The following is an 18565-nucleotide window of genomic DNA, read 5'->3' as shown; positions in this document are numbered from 1 at the left end:
AGATTTTTGTCTCCTTTCCCTTCTTTTGCGACAGGAAGCATCCTAACTAATCCCACTAGGACCTTGGAGTCAAGCCGCAAATTCAAGGGCTCTGCCCTCCCACATCATAAAACAAAGGCCCCAACTTGAACCCTTTTAAAGCAGCAACTCAAAAGCCCCAGCCTGGAGGAATCTGTTCTTTTTTTTTTTTCCCCCCACCTCTGCCTATGATAAAGAAGTCCAAATACTATCACATCCCCACCAAGGTAAATGTGGTCACACCCTTCTACTTAACACCTGCAACTTTTGCACTCTAGGTAACAAGGTTGACAATATGAGTTTTCTTGCTATTTTTTTAGCAACAAACCAGCAGAAGAGGGTATCACCTCATTTCTTACTAATCACAGATAACCAACCCCTACACATTTTATGTTTGAGTTTTAAAATGTTTTATTTTGCTTTATTAGAGCAGGCCTAAGGGGTAAGGGGAGTGATAAGTTAATCACTGAAATCCAATTATAAACTGTATGAACAGAGAAACAATTGGTATTTAGGCCCTGAAGACCGTGAGATTGAAGAGATTATCCATCATGGCACATGATAACGACACAGTGCTATCCCAATGACTGTTATGACCACAGACCCCTCCCTCATTTTAACCCTCCATTCTAACCCCTACCTGTGAAAGACCCCAACTCAAACCGGTCTGAGTGGAAGCTTAGTAGAAACTAGGACAGCTCAGGAACCTCCAGCTACAAGGGGCTGACCAAAGCTTCTGGAGAAACCTGAAGAAATAAACCACGGGTCCCTCCTCACTCCAGCTTTGGGGTCGTGGTCTCACAAGCATCTGGTTCCACCCACAGGAGGAAAGGGGTCACTGGTGCTTTTTCAAAAGCTCGCCTCTGAGAAACAGCGTGCCAGGACCAGCACTGGAGCATCCATGTATGCCAGAGCGCCTACCAAATGGGGGTCTTGTGTGACGGCTGCTCTCAGAGGCCTCGTCCACTTGAAATTCCAGGAACTGCCTGAATTCACCCTCCACTATTATTAAAAGATGTCAATGTCTGTTAGCAGTGACACAGAGCATTTACATGGTTGATCTCCCCAAAGAACAAGTTCTTGTCATCTCTGGAGAAGAGGGAAGGTACTTTCTGGTGCCCATCCGTCTTCATGGGAGCACGTCGCACTATCAATCACCTGATTGATTGGTTGACTAGTTATCCAAAGCATGACCTTAAGAATAAAATGAAATTTGCCATTTATCATCTCTGCTGGGATATATTAATAAGAGAAAATGCTGCTTTGTGATTTCTGTCACATCCTCGGTGGCTGAGGGATAGGGCAAATACTTACTGTGCTTTGTAATATCCTGGCCACAAAGAGCTCATTCTGAGATGATGAGGCCGACAGAGTGATCTGATTGTCAGAGGCAGAGCTGGGATCTGAAATGGACACTTCATTTAGACCTGCTGTTGGCTTGCTCTCGGGTTCATTCACGGAGTCAAGCTGTGCAGCTCTCAGTGCAGCTGATAATACCTGAACTTGAGCTGTAGGAAGAGAAGTTTCAAGAAATTTAACAACTTTATTTGGTTTGTGGGGTTTTACTTCAGAGAAGTCTTCAAAACAACAGAGTCTGCACTAAGCTACATGGTGTGGGTGTACTACACGGACACATATCTGTTCTGAAGTGACAATGCTCTGCAGTCTCAAGACAAGCTCTCAGCAAGGTGGTGATATTTCCGGCCATTAATAATAACTACTCCAACTAAATGCCAGCCATGCACAGAACATCAAACCTGAACTTGAAAAGTCTCAATTCGGAAAAACCCAAGTGACTCCACCACGTTTCAGAGAAAGACAGCATGGTATCACTGAACAAGGATGACTGGGAGGTCCCTCAACTCAGTGAAGGGTATCCTGCTCCCCCATTTATAAAGCAGGATGGCTACTCTCTCACATACACATACACACATGTGCACACACACACACCCATGCATGAATACATCCATTTACACACAGATGAGTAATGCTCTCACTCACCAAGCCCCAAAGGCTGCCGATTCTTTCTGTCCAGAGTATGACAGTTTGAGATTCTCTGAACAGTAAAGATAACATATTTCACATACCTTTCTGTAAAAACAAACTGGATGTTTTAATGTCCCCAGCCTCCCAAAAGACACACACACACACACACACATTACTTCCTGCATCCTGCTTCTATTAGTTAAATTCGGTGGACTCCAAGATTCATCAAAACACAGAGCTTGTAGCTGGCTCTGTGCTGGGCCCAGGACAGGTTCCACCACTCCAGTGCTACACACCAGGCCCTTCCCAGTGGGTCTAGTGACATCTCCTGCCTGCCATGGCCAGTTCACAAATAAAATGCATCACTTATTTCTGGATCTTCTGGGATCATAGATCCCTTTGAGCTCTGAAGAAAGCTATGGGCCTTTTCTTACAAAGAAATTAAGTATGCGCAAACATGCAAGATTTTACAAATAATGATTTCAGGGAACTGAAAGAACCGTCTGAAACTCTTCCCCTGACTTCTCTGAATGGTGGGTTCTCAGTCAATCTCTAAAGCCCAGGCCAGCTGTCACCTGCTATGTGAGGTCTCTCCCAGACATTTCCTCTACACATCACATCCCCTCCGTGCCCAGCCCTCGCCATGCCCCACAGGGTGGCTGCCTGCACAATCCCCTTAACCACATCACAAGGGCCTCAGGGGCCAGTCATCACTGCCCAGCCCCGAGACCAGGTCTTACACTGGGGATGAAGGCAGCTTAGTAGTGTGTTTTCCAAAAACAGACTTTTGTCTATAGCTATCAGAAGTGATATGTTACATGTGCCCATTCCTTCAGCAAACATTGATTTAGTTTCCTTCATAAATTTAAGGATAAAGAATAATCACACGGCTAACTGAATTTTCACAGTTCCCTTCCTGAAAGCTTCACAAATCTCTGCCCAGCAACAGCAGCAAGTGCTGTTTTTTCCAATTTCTCCAACTCAAGGAAGAATACAAATATAGCACTGTGCAGAGAAGGAAGATCACGATAATGGGATATGGATTGCGAGGTCTGGATCCCTGATCAGATGCTCAGTGGGAGCACGAGTCACAAAATGAAAGATACACCACAGAAGTAGTTGTGCTTTTCCTTCCTGTACAAAGACAAGAACCTTTAAGTTTAGCTAAGGGCTGCGTTAATAGGCTCCAAAAGGAGGCTATCCTTGGCTATTCGTAACTAGAAAGGGCATTCTATGTGGGAGATGATGTAACAGCATGTCTAAGGAGCTAACAAAATTTCCCCTGCTACAGATATGCCCACAAACTACCCACTTTCCTATTAGAATGGACTTCAGACTCTGTGCACGTCCATCTGCAAAATTAGAAAGCAAAATCATTGCATAGGTACCTGCACAGAGGTATTTCTGACTTTTCGAGCTGTACTGAGACTGAACAAGTCTCTCCTCTCAATGTGTACACAGTGTAAATAAATACAGGTCCACACGCACATGCGTCAGTACACAGGCCTGGAGAAGAAGGAAGTGGCGAAATGCAACACACAACACAGAAACATCCCATCTTCTCTTTAATGACAATGAACAACATTTACCTTGAACATCCGGATCATTCATCAGATGCTCCTGCAAACTATCAAGGACTTTCTGAATCTCACTCCGGGCCACACAGTTGTTGTGCACAACCCCAGGTCTGCTGCAGTAATCCTCCTGAGGCCCAGCCTCGCTCAGAAGCAGCTCTAAGTCCTTGCTTATGTCAGGGAGAGGAGTTCGCCAATAAAGAAAATGACTGAACACATCCTCAGAGTTCCCTGGGCAGGCCCAGGAATCTGATCCAGGGTAGCTGCTGATGGGGAAGTCGTTATTGTCAGAAAGCTTTGAGAAGGCGCTGGTCTCTGGGGAAAGCCTGGTCAGCTCAGCTCCAGCCGACACAGAGCTTTCCACAGGGTTTTCCGTTGGGCCGTCAGAGGAGCTACCGATGTGCAGGAAATTACTGGTTTTCGCTGAGGTCCCTTCCACAGGTAGCTCTGGCTCCCTCTGCACAGGCTTTGCTGAACTAGTTAAACTGAGGGAAGCAAACTTTTAATACTGTGTAATAGACTGAAAGTCACAGGGAAAAACATGAGAACCACATCCTCACCCAGTCCTCCACTTCCTAGCTGACCACTTGCCCCTCTTCGTGTCTCCTGGTGTCAGCAAACTAAAATCTCACGAAAGGATAAGAGGTTTAGTCAACCCCCACTCCCCTGCCGGGAGTATGATGGGCACTGAAAACACCACCTGAAAGTTCAGCCAGTCTTGCCACTACATTCCAGGGCTGAGCTGGCCTGGACTTCTGCTGCAGCACCTTTGGTACATTTCATCCATTTCCTGCTCATGAGTACTTCCACCAGGGGGCAGGCATTAGAAAATAAAAGGCGCTGAAACTGGTAAGAGCTGGCTATTTGTTAACCACCCTGAGGTCTTGAGGAAGACACTGCCCATGGGCCTGCCATACAGCAGGAGCTCAATGAACTCTGATAGAAGAGGGATAAAGGGAGGATGGGCCAACCTCAGAAGGATTTGTATTCTGTGAGGCATCAGTTACCCACTCTCACACACCTGCATGCTAGCAACAATGGAGAGACGTTTACAAACGACCTCAAATAGGATGGTTAGTGTATACACATCAGCCTCAGAGGAAAGACATGACAAAGTCAAGATCCAGCGCCATACTAGCAAACACTGGAGGGTCTACCACTGTTGGTCAGGAGTGTCGCCTTTATGTACATGCAACCTAACCTCCAAAAAAGTACATTTGGAAGACTTCACATTTTTCCCTAGGTAAATTACCCAGAGCACTTAATTAATCAAAAAGTAAGAGAAAATTTTCTTTATAGGTTGTTTAATCACTAATGTCAATGCGTATTTTATCTAAATTCAGGAGACACAGTAGCTTCATTATTTATAACCCAGTAGTCATGTTTCAAAATCATTATTGCAATTACTTTTTGCTTCTTTACATAATTAAAGCTCTAATATTCCATCTTGCCCAGAAGGTCACTACTAAAACTCGAGACAAGATAATTGATGAAATTTTAGGTGGGTGCTTAAGGTACATCGAGGGTCCTGGTGGTGACCCTAGCCAGAGCATACCTGGTAGGGGAAGTGTTACCACCACTGCTGGGAGCGTGTGAGCCAGAGGCAAAACCAGAGTCGAAATCCGGGGTGAGAGGCCGGATGCTCAGGGCACCATCCTCTCGAAGATAAAGGCCAGCCCTGGAGGGGTTTGCAAAGGTGGAAATGAAGGGGCCGAGGGACTGGAAGGCAGCCTGGCGCACCTGGAACCAGAGAGAACACTGCAGTGAATGAATGCAGCATCGGCCAGCGGTGGTGGCCAGGCCTGAGTCCAGGCTGAAACACGTGGCTGGACATCACACAAGCTACTCTCCAGCACGTAACATCTATGGACATTTACTGCTTTCCAAATCATTCCCTAAATTCCAAACAGTATTATTCAACAGAAAGTAAGGAAAAATTTAGCCCCATTATACTATATTCATTCTTCCAGAATATTAATTTTATATGAATAATACATTTTGTATCAAGTATTTGAACAGGCCTTATTAATCATTACAGACATGTTTATGACAGCAACAGAAAAGGTAACAGTTCAGTTCCATCGTTTTTTCTTTCTCAATTATGATTTTCATGATATTCATTCACTATAAATGGTATGGTATACCTCATCTTCTTAATTCACCCCAAGTTTTTGAAATTTTAGTTTCCCTGAGACCTCACACGGTGTAAATGTGATTATGGCAATCAGTAACTGAAGGGACAAAATACAAAGTTACGAGTCCAGAAGTGAATCCCAGCCTGGAAGCCAGACATAGCTGGACAGTTGGTCAACACAGGCCAGTTGTCTGGACAGGGCTGCTGGCACTCACTCACCCATCGGCAGGGGTCGCTGACAAGTCTGATGAAGAGCGGGGAGAGCTGGGCTCTGCGGACCCCAGGGGAGGAGCTGTGTGACACAGCTGTGAAGCACTCCGCACAGGCTTTCCGCATGCCCCAAACAGCATCAGAGCAGAGCTCAAAGAACTTTGGGATCTGCCAAAACAAACAACAAGAGTGCTACTCCAATTGGAGGCCCTGAGAAAGAGCAGAACCTGTTTGGTTTGTTTGTTTGTTTGTTTGTTTGTTCGTTTTTGTGAAACAGAGTCTCGCTCTGTCGCCCAGGCTGGAGTGCAGTGGTGTGATCTCGGCTTACTGCAACCTCCGCCTCCCAGGTTCAAGCGATTCTTCTGCCTCAGCCTCCGGAGTAGCTGGGATTACAGGCATGTGCCACCACATCCGGCTAATTTTTTTTTTTATGTTTAGTAGAGATGGGGTTTCTCCATGTTGGCCAGGCTGGTCTCGCACTCCTGGCCTCAAGTGACCTGCCCGCCTCGGCCTCCCAAAGTGCTGGAACCTATTTTAATGAAGTAGTGAAGGCATATGCAGAAATTAATGACAAGGAAAAGGAAAATACATACTGGTCTAAAAGGAATCATTTGAAACAAACAGATACTACAAGAAGTGGAAATTAACATTTCTTTTACCTCCTAATTTTAGTAAATGACTTGGTTACCTTTAACAGATAATAGAGAAAACCCCAAAAAGGGCAGAATGACTGATATTTGTTATGTAAATTGTAGAGAAGATTGTGAGAGACTCTGAAACAGTAGATGTCCCAACTAACTCACCCATCCAGGTATCACTGTCTTTGACTCGCTATTTTACAACCCTGAAGTGATAGAAGGAAAGTTGCTAAAACCTGATAGTAATGCAAATAATTCCTGCCAACAGAAATGCAAATTGTTGTCCAGTGAAATGCAATCAATTATCACCCTGGATATTGACCAGTTTTGAATTCATTTGTAAGTTCACTTCGGTATTCCTTGCTCTGACTATAAATGAGTACTTTGAGTTCTCCATTAAACTGGCTGTAATATCTTACTGGTTTTCCTCACTAATAAATGAGTTAAATAAAATCTTTGAAACATGTTCATTTCATATCTCTGTAAAGGTCATGATTACATCTCCTTTTAAAATGTATCCTTTAAAAAGGCTGTGTTTTTAATATCCTAATGTAAAATAGTCTAAAATGCTTCGCAGATGGGAATATGATATAATCATGGCAATATCTACCTACAAATGATTAGCATGTTACCCACTGCCATTCTTCCATTCTTCATTCAGATACATTAAGTAGAAGATAATGTTCACTGTAGACGGGTGTGGTGGCTCACGCCTGTAATCCCAGCACTTTGGGAAGCCAAGGTGGGTGGATCACCAGGTCAGGATTTCGAGACCAGCCTGGCCAACATGGTGAAACCCTGTCTCTACCAAAAATACAAAAATTAGCTGGGCGCAGTGGTGCATGCCTGTAATCCCAGCTACTCAGGAGACGAAGGCAGGATCCAGCCTTAGCTTGAACCCAGGATGCAGAGGTTGCAGTGAGCCGAGATCATACCACCGCATTCTAGCCTAGGTGACAGAGCCAGGCAGTGTCTCAAAATTAAAAAAAAAAAAAAAAAATCACTACATATTCAAAGCAACAGCCCATTAAAAATTATTCTTGGGTTAGAACTGTGTTGACATGGCTTATACCTTAAATAAAATAAAATGAGCTTCTGAACTTAAATTTAAAAATCAATTTAAAGTTTAAACTTTTTGAGGTCAAAATCTCACCCATACAAGGAGTATATTCTGTCAAATAAAAGTGACAAATGCTCACGGAGCAAGGTTCTCTAGGGGCCGGGGATTGATGGGGTAGGCACTGGGGAAACAAGGATGAACACAATGCAGTCAGTCCCTGCCCTCAAGAAGCTCCTCAGCTCCTCTGAACAAATGCTACCAGGATGCTGAGAAGCGAGAAGCTGATTCTGTCTGGCACCGCAGGTAGGTCAGCCTAGACAAGGAAAGAACTTCACAGAAGCAATTCAAGCTGGGTTGGAAGTGTGAGGAGGGTCCCACCAGGCAGGGAAGATGCTCTTAGTGAGCACAGGCCCAGAGGTGTGAAACAGCGAGAAGCCTCAAGGATGCTGAAGTCACCTGACTGCTTAGGGAAGGGGATCTCTACCCTGCTATGCATCAGATCATATGGGGCTTTATCAAAAATGCAGGTGCCTGGGCCCTCCCCAAGCTTCATATATATGGCCAGAGGTGAGACCCACCAAGGCCAGGGTAGTGTTCAGAACTGAGAAAGGGGACTGGAGGTGAGTCATCTACGAAGTCATCTACGAAGGAACCTGGAAGGCCCAGAAGGCTCTAGATTTTAACCTATAAACCAAGAAAAAAAATCACAGTGGTTTTGAGGCCCAGGAGTGAGGTGGTAGAGTGGTGTTCTAGAAAGAGCTGCAGAGAGAGAGAAGAGAGAGAGCAGCTTGGACAGTGAGAATAAAGCACGGAAAAGTGACCTATAAGGAGGAGACAGCCAAGCCCACAGGAAAGAAGATGGGGGTTGCTTCCAGCCCATTCCATAGACCAGCTACCTAATGCTTAGGAAAATGTTAGCTTCATAAGTCATGAAATCTGAAATTAACAAATGCAAAATTGAGCTGCCATTCCACAGTAACAGACTCATAAATACAAAACTTAAGTGATTTTGAAAGTACATTAAGAAGCAAATAAACAATTACAATTGGCCAAAATGTCACATACCAAAAATTTCTCAGTGGCTTCTTGTCCAACAGCATGACAAATATCACCAAAATTTGCAGCACAAACCTTAAAAGGGCAAAAGGCATATCCATTATTCTTACCTTTCTTCCTGTCTTAACAAAAAACAAAGTAAAAACTAACAAGCAGGAAACTTGAGAGCAATTACCCCTCTAGTCAGGCAGCTATCAAGCCTTTCCCAAGCCCATCGCCCACAGAGCGTTATGCCAGGTGCCTCCACTGCATCAAAAACAGAAGATTTGCAATAAGGTGCCAAATTCTAGGATTTTTCTGGCTCCTAATTGATCTTGATACAGAAGGCATGTTAGCAATAAGGCAAAAGAGGCCCCTTAACATTCCCTGCATGGCAAAGGAGACCTGCTGTCCTGCCTGTGTATCATGAACAGAGACCAGAGGGGTGATGGCCAGACAGCAAGGTGCAGGATGAGGCTGTTTAGGGAGCGATAGTAACAGACTTCAAAAGGAAGAATTTGACAACCAAATGGCAAGTGACTAAATGCGAATTTGGGGTTGGAAGGTATAGCAAAGGTAAGAAGGTTCTGGATCAAATCACCACAGATAATCAAAGACCTTGCAAGCCTGGGCATCTAACCATAAATGAGCAAGGTCCCCTAACTCTCACCCTGTGTCTGAGAGCAACAGGTCTACTCACACATACTCTTATCTCCAGGTCTCTATGCATTTCCTAACTGCAGTAAAAACTGGCAACACTGTTCAGACACTTCCCTTACAGATTTCACACTGGACACATTTTTCCCCCAGACTATGTCTACTGAAGAAGTCCAAAAACTTTACAGAAACCCATTTTGAACTTTTAACTTTAAGAGTTTTGGAATTCTTACATTCCTACCTTCCGAACTTGAAAGAGCGTCCCATCACCACACAGTTCACAGAATCGGGGGAGTAGCAGGTGTTCAACTGTACTCTTACTCAGCATGGAAGCCATTTTGCAGATTATCTATAAATTAAGAAAAAAAAAAAATCGAATCATTTAAAATGCCAAAGCATTTAAGTCACATATAGCACTAAAGATATATTCCAAAAGCCAATAGTCAAAATATTCCCAACATACCTAAGAAGGAAAAATAAAAAACACCTTCTTTTGAGTTTTGTCAACTTATAAGATCAACAGAAGGCCCAACATTTCCCCAGTTTGACTCGGATAAATGTTTGTCTGAAGCTCAAGAGTTACCATCTGCCAGGTCCCCACCTTGTACCTAACACACAAACAAACAAAATGTATGTGCATTGGCCTATTTTACCTTCCCAAGAATCCTATGACATGGGTATTATTTACCCTCATGTTTCCAGATGGGGAAATGCTGCAAGAGGTTAAATAGCATGACTAAACAGAAACAGTGGGGAGGTGAGACATCCAGTGACAGCAGGACATGGTAAGCACTGGAAAATCATCACATTCCGGAGAAACTAAAGAGCAGACCCTTACAAGAAAAAAAAATGATTAAATTTTGCATTTATGCTGCTTTTGGCCTGAGGGTATTTCCCGTTCTACATGGCTATGCAGGGTAGCTAGTCCTCAAGCAAAAGCAACAGGTAGAAGTCCTAGCCAGAGCAATCAGACAAGAGAAAGAAAAGAAGGCACCCCAACCAGAAAAAAGAAACTGTCTCTGCTTGCTGATGATATGATCTCATACCTAGAAAACCCTAAAGACTCCTCCAAAAGACTCCTAGATTTGATAAATGAATTTAGTAAAGTCTTGGGTTACAAAACCAATGTAGACAAATTAGTAGCACTACTTTATACTAACCATGAGCAAGATGAGAATCAATTCAAGAACTCAATAACTACAAAAAATAAAAATAAAATGCTTATAACTTAACCAAGGAAGTAAAAGATCTCTACAAAGAGAACTACGAAACCCTGCCCAAAGAAATCACAGATGACACAAACAAATGTAAATACATTCCATGTTCATGGATTAGAAGAATCAATATCATAAAAATGACCACATTGCCCAAAGTAATCTACAGATTTAATGCAATTCTTATCAAAATATCAATTCACTATTCACAGAATTAGAAAAAAAAATCCTAAAATTCATATGGAATTAAGAGTCAGAATAGCCACAGCAACACTAAGCTAAAAGAACAAATCTGGAGGCATCACATTACCCAACTTTGAATTACAGTACAAGGCTATGGTAACCAAAACAGCATGGTAACAGTATAAAAGCAAACCAATGCAACAGAATAGAGAACCCAGAAATAAAGTCAAATACCTACAACCAACTGATCTCTGACAATGCATTCAAAACATACACCAGGGAAAGGATACTCTATTCAATAAATGGTGCTGGGAAAACTGGCTAGCTACATGGAGAAGAATGAAACTGGATCCTTATCTCTCCCTTTATACAAAAATCTACTCAAGATTTTAAATCTAAGACCTGAAACCATAAAAATTATAAAAGAAAATCTAGGAAAAACTCTTCTGGACACTGGTGTAGGCAAAGAATTTATGACTAAGACCCCAAAAGCAAATTTAATTAAAACAAATATAAATAAATGGGACCTAATTAAACTAAAAAGCTTCTGCACAGCAAAGAAATAATCATCAAAGAGACAACCCACAGAATGGGAGAAAATATTTGCAAACTATGCATCCAACAAAGAACTGATATCAGAATCTACAAGGAACTCAAATCAGAAGAAAAAAATAAATAATCCCACTAAAAAGTGGGCCAATTATATGAACAGACATTTCTCAAAAGAAGATATACAAATGGTCAACAAGCATATAAAAAATATTCAACATCACTAATTATCAGACAAATGCAAGCTAAAACCACAATGATATACCATGTTACCCTAGTCAGAATGGTCATTATTAAAAAGTCAAAAAACATAGATATTGACATGAATGTGGTGAAAAGGGGACAATTATATACTGCTGGTGGGAATGTAAAGTAGTACAACTTCTATGGAAAACATTATGGAGAATTCTCAACCAACTAAAAGTAGGTCTACCATTCGATCCAGCAATCCCACTACTGGGTATAAACCCAAAGGAAAGGAAATCATCATATAAAAAAGACACCCGTATGCATATGCTTATTGTAAGACAATTCACAATTGCAAAGATATGGAATCAATCTAAGTGCCCATCAACTGAGGAGAAGACGAAGAAAATGTTGTAGTCTGGGCAACACAGTGAGACAAGTCTCTAAAAAAGTAAACAAAATTAGCTGGGTGTAGTGGTACATGCCTGTAGTCCCAGCTACCTGGGAGAATGAGATGGGAGGATCACTTGAGCCGAGGAGGTTGAGGCTGCAGTAACCCAAGACTGCACCACTGCACTCCAGCCTGGGCAACAGAGCAAGACGATATCTCAAAAAAAGGAAAAAAAAAAAAAAATATATATATATATATATACATATATACACACACACACACACATATATATTTTTTAATGTAGTGTATATATATATATATACTATGGAATATTACTCAGCCATAAAAAAGAACAAAAGAATGTCTTTTGCAGTAACTTGGATGGAACTGCAGGCCATTATTGTAAGTGAAGTATCTCAGGAATGGAAAACTAAATGCCCCATGTTCTCACTTACAAGTGGAAGCTAAGCTATGGGTATGCAAAGGCAAACACAGTCATATAATGGACACTGGAGACTCAGAAGGGGAGAGGGTCAGAAAGGGGTGATGGATGAAAAACCACCTATTGGTGTTCAATGTACACTACTCAAGTGATGTGTACACTAATATCCCAGACTTCACCACTATACAATTCATCCATGTTGCCAAAAACCACCTGTGTCCCTAAAGCTAGTGAAATAAATACATACAGACACACATAAATTTTTTAAAGCTACAGTTTTACTGTGAAGGAAGGAGGGAGCCAAAGAAAGGAAAGTTCCAAAATCCGTGGTTAAATCCTACCCTAATCCTTGGCTGATCTCTGAACTATCCATGCACAGGGGAGATGATGCGGTTCATAGACAAACAGTAACTTAAGGATGAAAGAAGTGAGCTGTTTCAGCTGCTGCCTACTACAGGAAAAACAGAATCTGAACTGCTTTCTAGAACAAAGTCAATACTCTCTAGAGGTAAATAACAAAATCCAGAGTTTCTACAAAATAGAAAATGAAAAATCTATAGACATGAGAAGCAATAAGAAAATGTGACTCATAGTCAAGAAAAGTATCAGTCAGCAGAAAAAACACCCACAGAAAATCCAGATACTAGAATTAGAAGACTTTAAAAGAATTTAAAGCAGCTATTACAAATACGCTCAAGTACAAAGAGGAAAATAGGGTCACAATGAATGAACAGATCAGGAATCTTATCAAAGAAATGGAAACTAAAAAAAAGAACCAAGACTTCTGGTAATAGCACAGTCTAAGTTAAACTAACCCTCCTATAGCTAAAAAGCATAAAATCTTGACAAAACATAAAAAAACACCCTGTGAAAGCAGTAGAAAGCAACCAAAAGGCAGAAACTGGAGGACAGGCTACTCTTAAAAGATATACTGCAACAGGAGAGATTTGCAAGTAAGGTCCAAAATCTGTGCATAAAATGTACTTAAAATCTTTGGCTGACTGCTAAACTACATATATGTGGGGGAGATCCCAGAGGACCCAGAAAAAAAGCAGCAGTCAGAAATTAAATACACTGTGCACAGATTTCAGCTTCTGCTCACAAGGCAGATAATTTGGAGTTGGAGATTAATCAAGGTAACTGCCTCCTAGGACAGAAATCATTTTAGAAAAACATAACAGAATCCAGGGACTCTGCAATGTACCATTTATAATGTCCACTGCCCAATCAGAAATCACTACTCATGCATTAATAAGAAAAAAGTGGGCCGGGCGCGGTGGCTCAAGCCTGTAATCCCAGCACTTTGGGAGGCCGAGACGGGCGGATCACGAGGTCAGGAGATCGAGACCATCCTGGCTAACACGGTGAAACCCCGTCTCTACTAACAATACAAAAAACTAGCCGGGCGAGGTGGTGGGCGCCTGTAGTCCCAGCTACTTGGGAGGCTGAGGCAGGAGAATGGCGGGAACCCGGGAGGCGGAGCTTGCAGTGAGCTGAGATCGGGCCACTGCACTCCAGCCTGGGCCACAGAGCGAAACTCCGTCTCAAAAAAAAAAAAAAAAAAGTGATCCATAATATTAGTCAATGAAAACCAACATCAAGATGATCCAAATGTTGCAAGGGCCAGACAAGGACTTTAAAGGAGCTGTTATAAATATACTCAAGAATTACAAGGAAAAACACATAAAGAATAGACAGGGACTTTCTATACAATAGAGATATAGAAACTGTAAAGGTCTATAAAAGATCAAAAGGGAAATTCTAGAGCAAAATATACAATAACTGAAATTAAAAATTTGCTGGTTAGGCCTAATAGCAGATTGGAGAGATGTAAAAAAAGAATCAATAAACTTAAAGATAAATTAATAAAAATTATCAAATCTAAACATCAGAGATAAAAAAATGATTAAAGAAAACTAGACAATGCCTCAAAGACCTGTGGGACAATGTTAAGGGTCCCAACTTTGTGTTATCTAAGTCACAAACTGAAAGGAGAAAAAGAATACAGAAAAAGGTATTTAAAACAACAACAGCCCAAACTTCCCAAATTAGTTGAAAGGCTTAACACACGAATCCAAGAAGTTCGATGGAGACAAAACAGCATACTAACTCTGCTAAAATCCAAAGGTAAAGAGAAAAATCTCATGAGCAGAGAAAAGGGGATATTTTATATATACGAGTACAATATAAATGGCAGATGACTTCTCATGAGAAACAAAGAAGGCCAGAAGACAACAGAATGGTATCTTCAAAATGCTAAAAGAAAAGAAACAAAAAACCTTTTTAACTCACAATTCTACATCCAGCAAAACTATCATTCAAAAATAAATACAAAATAAAGACATTTTCAGATAAACAAAAATTAATAAATTTCATCATCGGCCAACCTGAACTACAAAAGGTACTAAAGGAAGTTCTTCTGGCTTTTAGGGAAAGGATACCAGATGGTAACTCATATCTAGGAAAGGAAACAATGACAATCACCAAAAATGGTAAAAATGGGCATATAAAAGGCTGCATTTTTTCCTTTTTTACTACTCTCTTCAAAAGATATATCTCTTTAAATCAAAAATTAAAATACTGTACCATATGGTTTAAATATACGTCCCCACCAAATCTCAAATTGAACGGTAATCCCCAGTATTAGAGGTGGGGCCTGGTGGGAGGTATTTGGGTCATGGGGGTGGATCCCTCATTGCTTGGTATTATCTTCACAATAGTGAGTTCTTGCATATCTCGTTACTTAAAGTGTGGCACCTCCCTCCCCACCACTTCCTCTCTTGCTCTTGTTTTCATCATGTGACATGCCTGCTCCCACTTTGCCTTCTGCCATGAGTAAAAGGTTTCTGAGACCTCCTCAGAAGCAGATGCTGGCACTACGCTTCCTGTATAGTCTGCAGAACCATGATTCAATTAAACCTCTTTTCTTATAAATAACCCAGTCTCAGGTATTTCTGCATAGCAATCCAAGAATGGCCTAACAGTGTATTTGCAGGCTCATAATGTAATATACACGAAAACAACAGCACAAAGGATGAAGGCAAGTGAATGCAACCACGCTGTTGCAAAAGGTGATATATTTTTTAAAATCTCAATAGAGGAATTAAAATGCAATGCTGAAAAACACTCATTAGCCCAAAAGAAAACAGAAAAGAATTAACAACAAAACGGATGAGACAAATGAAAACAGAGAAATGGCAAAAATAAAACCAAACATATCAATAATTACATTAAATATAAATGAACTAAACACACTAATTAAACAGCAGAAACTATTAGACTGGATATAAAAGCAGGACCCAACTAGATGCTAACAAAAGCAGAAACACTTGAAATGTAAAGACATATAAATTGAGAGTAAAAAAATATAAACAAATAAAATAAGCAATAAGTATAAAATGCTAGAGTGGTTATATTACTATCATAATTGATTATAAAATATGGATTACTCTCAGACATTTCTCAATGATGAAAGGGTTAATATATTACACAGACATTAACATTAAATGTGTAGCTTTAAATGCTTAAAATGGAAAAGAAGGTAGGCTTAAAAACAGTTTCCTCTTTAAAAAGCTAAAAAAAGGACAAGCAAACAACTCAAGAAAGGAGAAGGGTAGAAATAATAAACAGTAGAAATCAATGAAAAAGAAATAAGTGATAAAACCAACGAAGCCGAAAATTGGCTTGAAAACATAAATTTGATAAGCCCCTAGCAAGACTGATCAAGAGAGAAAAAAAGCACAAATTACCAAGATCATAACTGAAAGGGGATAACACTACAGATCTTACAGACATTAAAAAGATAATAAAAGAATATCGTGAACAAGTCTAACCCAATAAATCTGACAACTTACATGAAATTAATAAATTCCCTGAAATGTACAACTTACCCAGTTACACAGATGAAGAAATTTGAACAGCACCGTATCTGAATTAAATCTGTTATGAAAAACCATCTCGCAAAGAAAACTCTAGGACCACAGGTTCTACTGGAGAATTCTAACAAATGTTTAAGGAAAAAAATAACTCCAATCTTAAACAAAACCTTTCAGAAAATAGAAAAGGAGGGAATACTTCCCAACTCATTTTTCGAAGCCAGAATAATTCTGATTCTAAAATCCAACAAAGACATAATAGGAAAAGAAAATTGTTCTCTTGAATATAGATACGAAAATCCTCAACAAAATGGTGGCAAATTATGGAGAAGGGAGCATAGCAGAATGCCAACCAGAATCATCAATAGACAGCAACGCTAGTGGGTAAAGGTCTGACGGAGAAAAGCATACTTAAATCGTCTCAAGGTAACTCTCCTCATTACTTCCCGAGAGAAAAAAGAGCACACTGGAGAAACCTGGCAGATACCACGTCTATCTATTAGGTCATCAAAGTTAACATCACCAATATTAGGACAAGCTGAAGTCTTGTGCCTCCTGCCATGACACACTGGGAATACATCACTTCTGTGATACTCCTGCCAGAAAGACAGAGTCTGAATCCAATCACAAGGAAACATCAGGCAAAGCCAAACAGGGAGGCACTCTGCAAAACAAATGTGGCCAGTAATCTTCCAATATTTAAGTGTTACAAAATTCAAAGACAGACGTGGGAACTGTTCCAGATTAATGGAAACCAAAGAGATAGGGCAGCTCAGTGCAGCAAGGGACCCTGGACTGGGATCTGAACAAAGATGTTTGCATAGGAACTGCGGCTATAACATTAGCACTGTATCAGTGTGAAATTTCCTATTTTGATCATTGTACTACGGTTATATAAGAGAATTTCCTTCCTTTTAGGATATATACATCGAAGTATTTAGATGAATGCTGCTGTTTGTCCTTAATAAAAAATTAAATTAAAAACTGAAGTATTTAGATGTAAAGAGGGACAATGCCTCCAACTGAGTCTCAAATGTCTCAGAAAATAATAAATACAGTAAATATGCATCTGTCTGTACGTGTGGAGAGAGAGGGAGAGATGGAGGGGAAGAGAAAAAAAGATAAAACAAATGAAACTAAATATAAATTACTAAAGAAGCCAGAGAGAGGTATAGGGGAATTCATATTACTATTCTTGCAACTTTCTTGCAAGTTTGAAATTGAAACAAGATGAAAAGTTGCCAAAAACAAAATTGTGAAATAATTCTTCCATTCCCCCAACAAAGTAAAAAGAAAGGGAGGAAAGAACAAAATGAGGAAGGAAGAGGGTAAGGCAGGGGAGTGAAGGACCGAAGTGGGGTGACAAGAAAGGGATGGAGAAAGGCAGGGATGGGAGGAAGAAGGACTTCCTGTCTCTAAAGTCTGTTATTCTCACTATATACACAGCACTGCCTATTTACAGTAGAAAATGGTCTGAGTTAGTAATCTACCCATCATTCTATTTGGAATTTGCATACAGGAAGAGGGGAAAGAAAACCAATGGGGGTGGGGCGAAGGGGAAACTAGCCCATAACACAAGTAAGGAAAAGGTTTGTGTCCTCAGAACACAGAGGACACATATTTCTGATGTGATGCTTAGCAGAGTTGTACAAAGTGACAGCCACAATAAATGAGGATGTGAGGCTTCCGTATCCAGTGTGATGGGCAACTAAAGCACTCCCAGTATCTCCATCCACCCCTCTCCATCTGCCACACCCGCATGACCTTATTACTATACAGCATAAAACAAATCCAGAGTCATTAGAAGTCAGCACACCAAGTGACAAGAGATTATATTCCCGTGGCCCTGGGAACCACTTGTATGGAATGACGATCTTCACTTAGTTGCTTGGAGTTAACTATTCTTTGTAGCACATAACCACAACATTCTTCTTAAATACATGCACAAATAAAAATGAGCTTAAAAATAGAAATGATGACAAAAAATGAGGAAGCCTTAATGTGAAAACATGTTGAGAGAGAAAAATAGACTTCTGACAATGAGTTATAATCTCGGAATGCTAATGGCGTCCCTGCAAGCAAGAGGAATTATAATTGGTCTCCAGTGGCCTGTTTATCCTGTCTAGATATAATTACAAGACACAGTTCTTGCAGTTTTTACCGATTCATTCATCCAACAAACATTTATTTAGTACTGACTCTGAGCCTGGCACTGTGCTGGGTGCTGATAGTGCAAAGATACCACAGTCCAGTGTTTAAGAAGCTCACCATCTTGAGGGAGAAATAAACAGAATTTCACAACTCAACTGCTAAGTGACAGAAGACAGAGCTAACCCTTCTGACTGCATCAAGGACAGAGTCACTAACATTGCGTAGGGTTTCTAGAAGGGTTTCACAAAGGAAAATGCGATGT

The 18565-nt window shown here is 40.8% G+C and overlaps 1 protein-coding gene across 8 annotated transcripts in view; it reads right to left on the bottom strand.

Annotated features, from left to right (window-relative positions):
* Nucleotides 1–18565, bottom strand: part of LOC104663790 (serine/threonine-protein phosphatase 4 regulatory subunit 1-like) — a 91872-nt gene that overhangs the window by 13478 nt on the left and 59829 nt on the right. For 7 of the 8 annotated variants that reach the window (XR_004052509.1, XM_010365130.2, XM_010365134.2 and 4 more), the window contains 6 exons: nt 9554–9661; nt 8686–8751; nt 5932–6090; nt 5134–5318; nt 3594–4063; nt 1333–1526 (listed from right to left, as the gene is read on the bottom strand). Coding sequence is in view for 7 of the 8 variants with exons in the window: in XM_010365130.2 (XP_010363432.1) it covers nt 1333–1526; nt 3594–4063; nt 5134–5318; nt 5932–6090; nt 8686–8751; nt 9554–9661 (1182 nt within the window). In the remaining variant the exon portion in view is untranslated. The remainder of the gene's footprint in view (nt 1–1332; nt 1527–3593; nt 4064–5133; nt 5319–5931; nt 6091–8685; nt 8752–9553; nt 9662–18565) is intronic. The other variant, XM_010365133.2, reaches the window with a different exon arrangement.

The sequence above is a fragment of the Rhinopithecus roxellana genome, chromosome 13, assembly GCF_007565055.1.
Source record: "Rhinopithecus roxellana isolate Shanxi Qingling chromosome 13, ASM756505v1, whole genome shotgun sequence".
NCBI lineage: Eukaryota > Metazoa > Chordata > Mammalia > Primates > Cercopithecidae > Rhinopithecus > Rhinopithecus roxellana.
The sequence above is the reverse complement of the archived record's forward strand: the minus strand, read 5'-3'. Positions and strand labels throughout refer to the sequence as shown.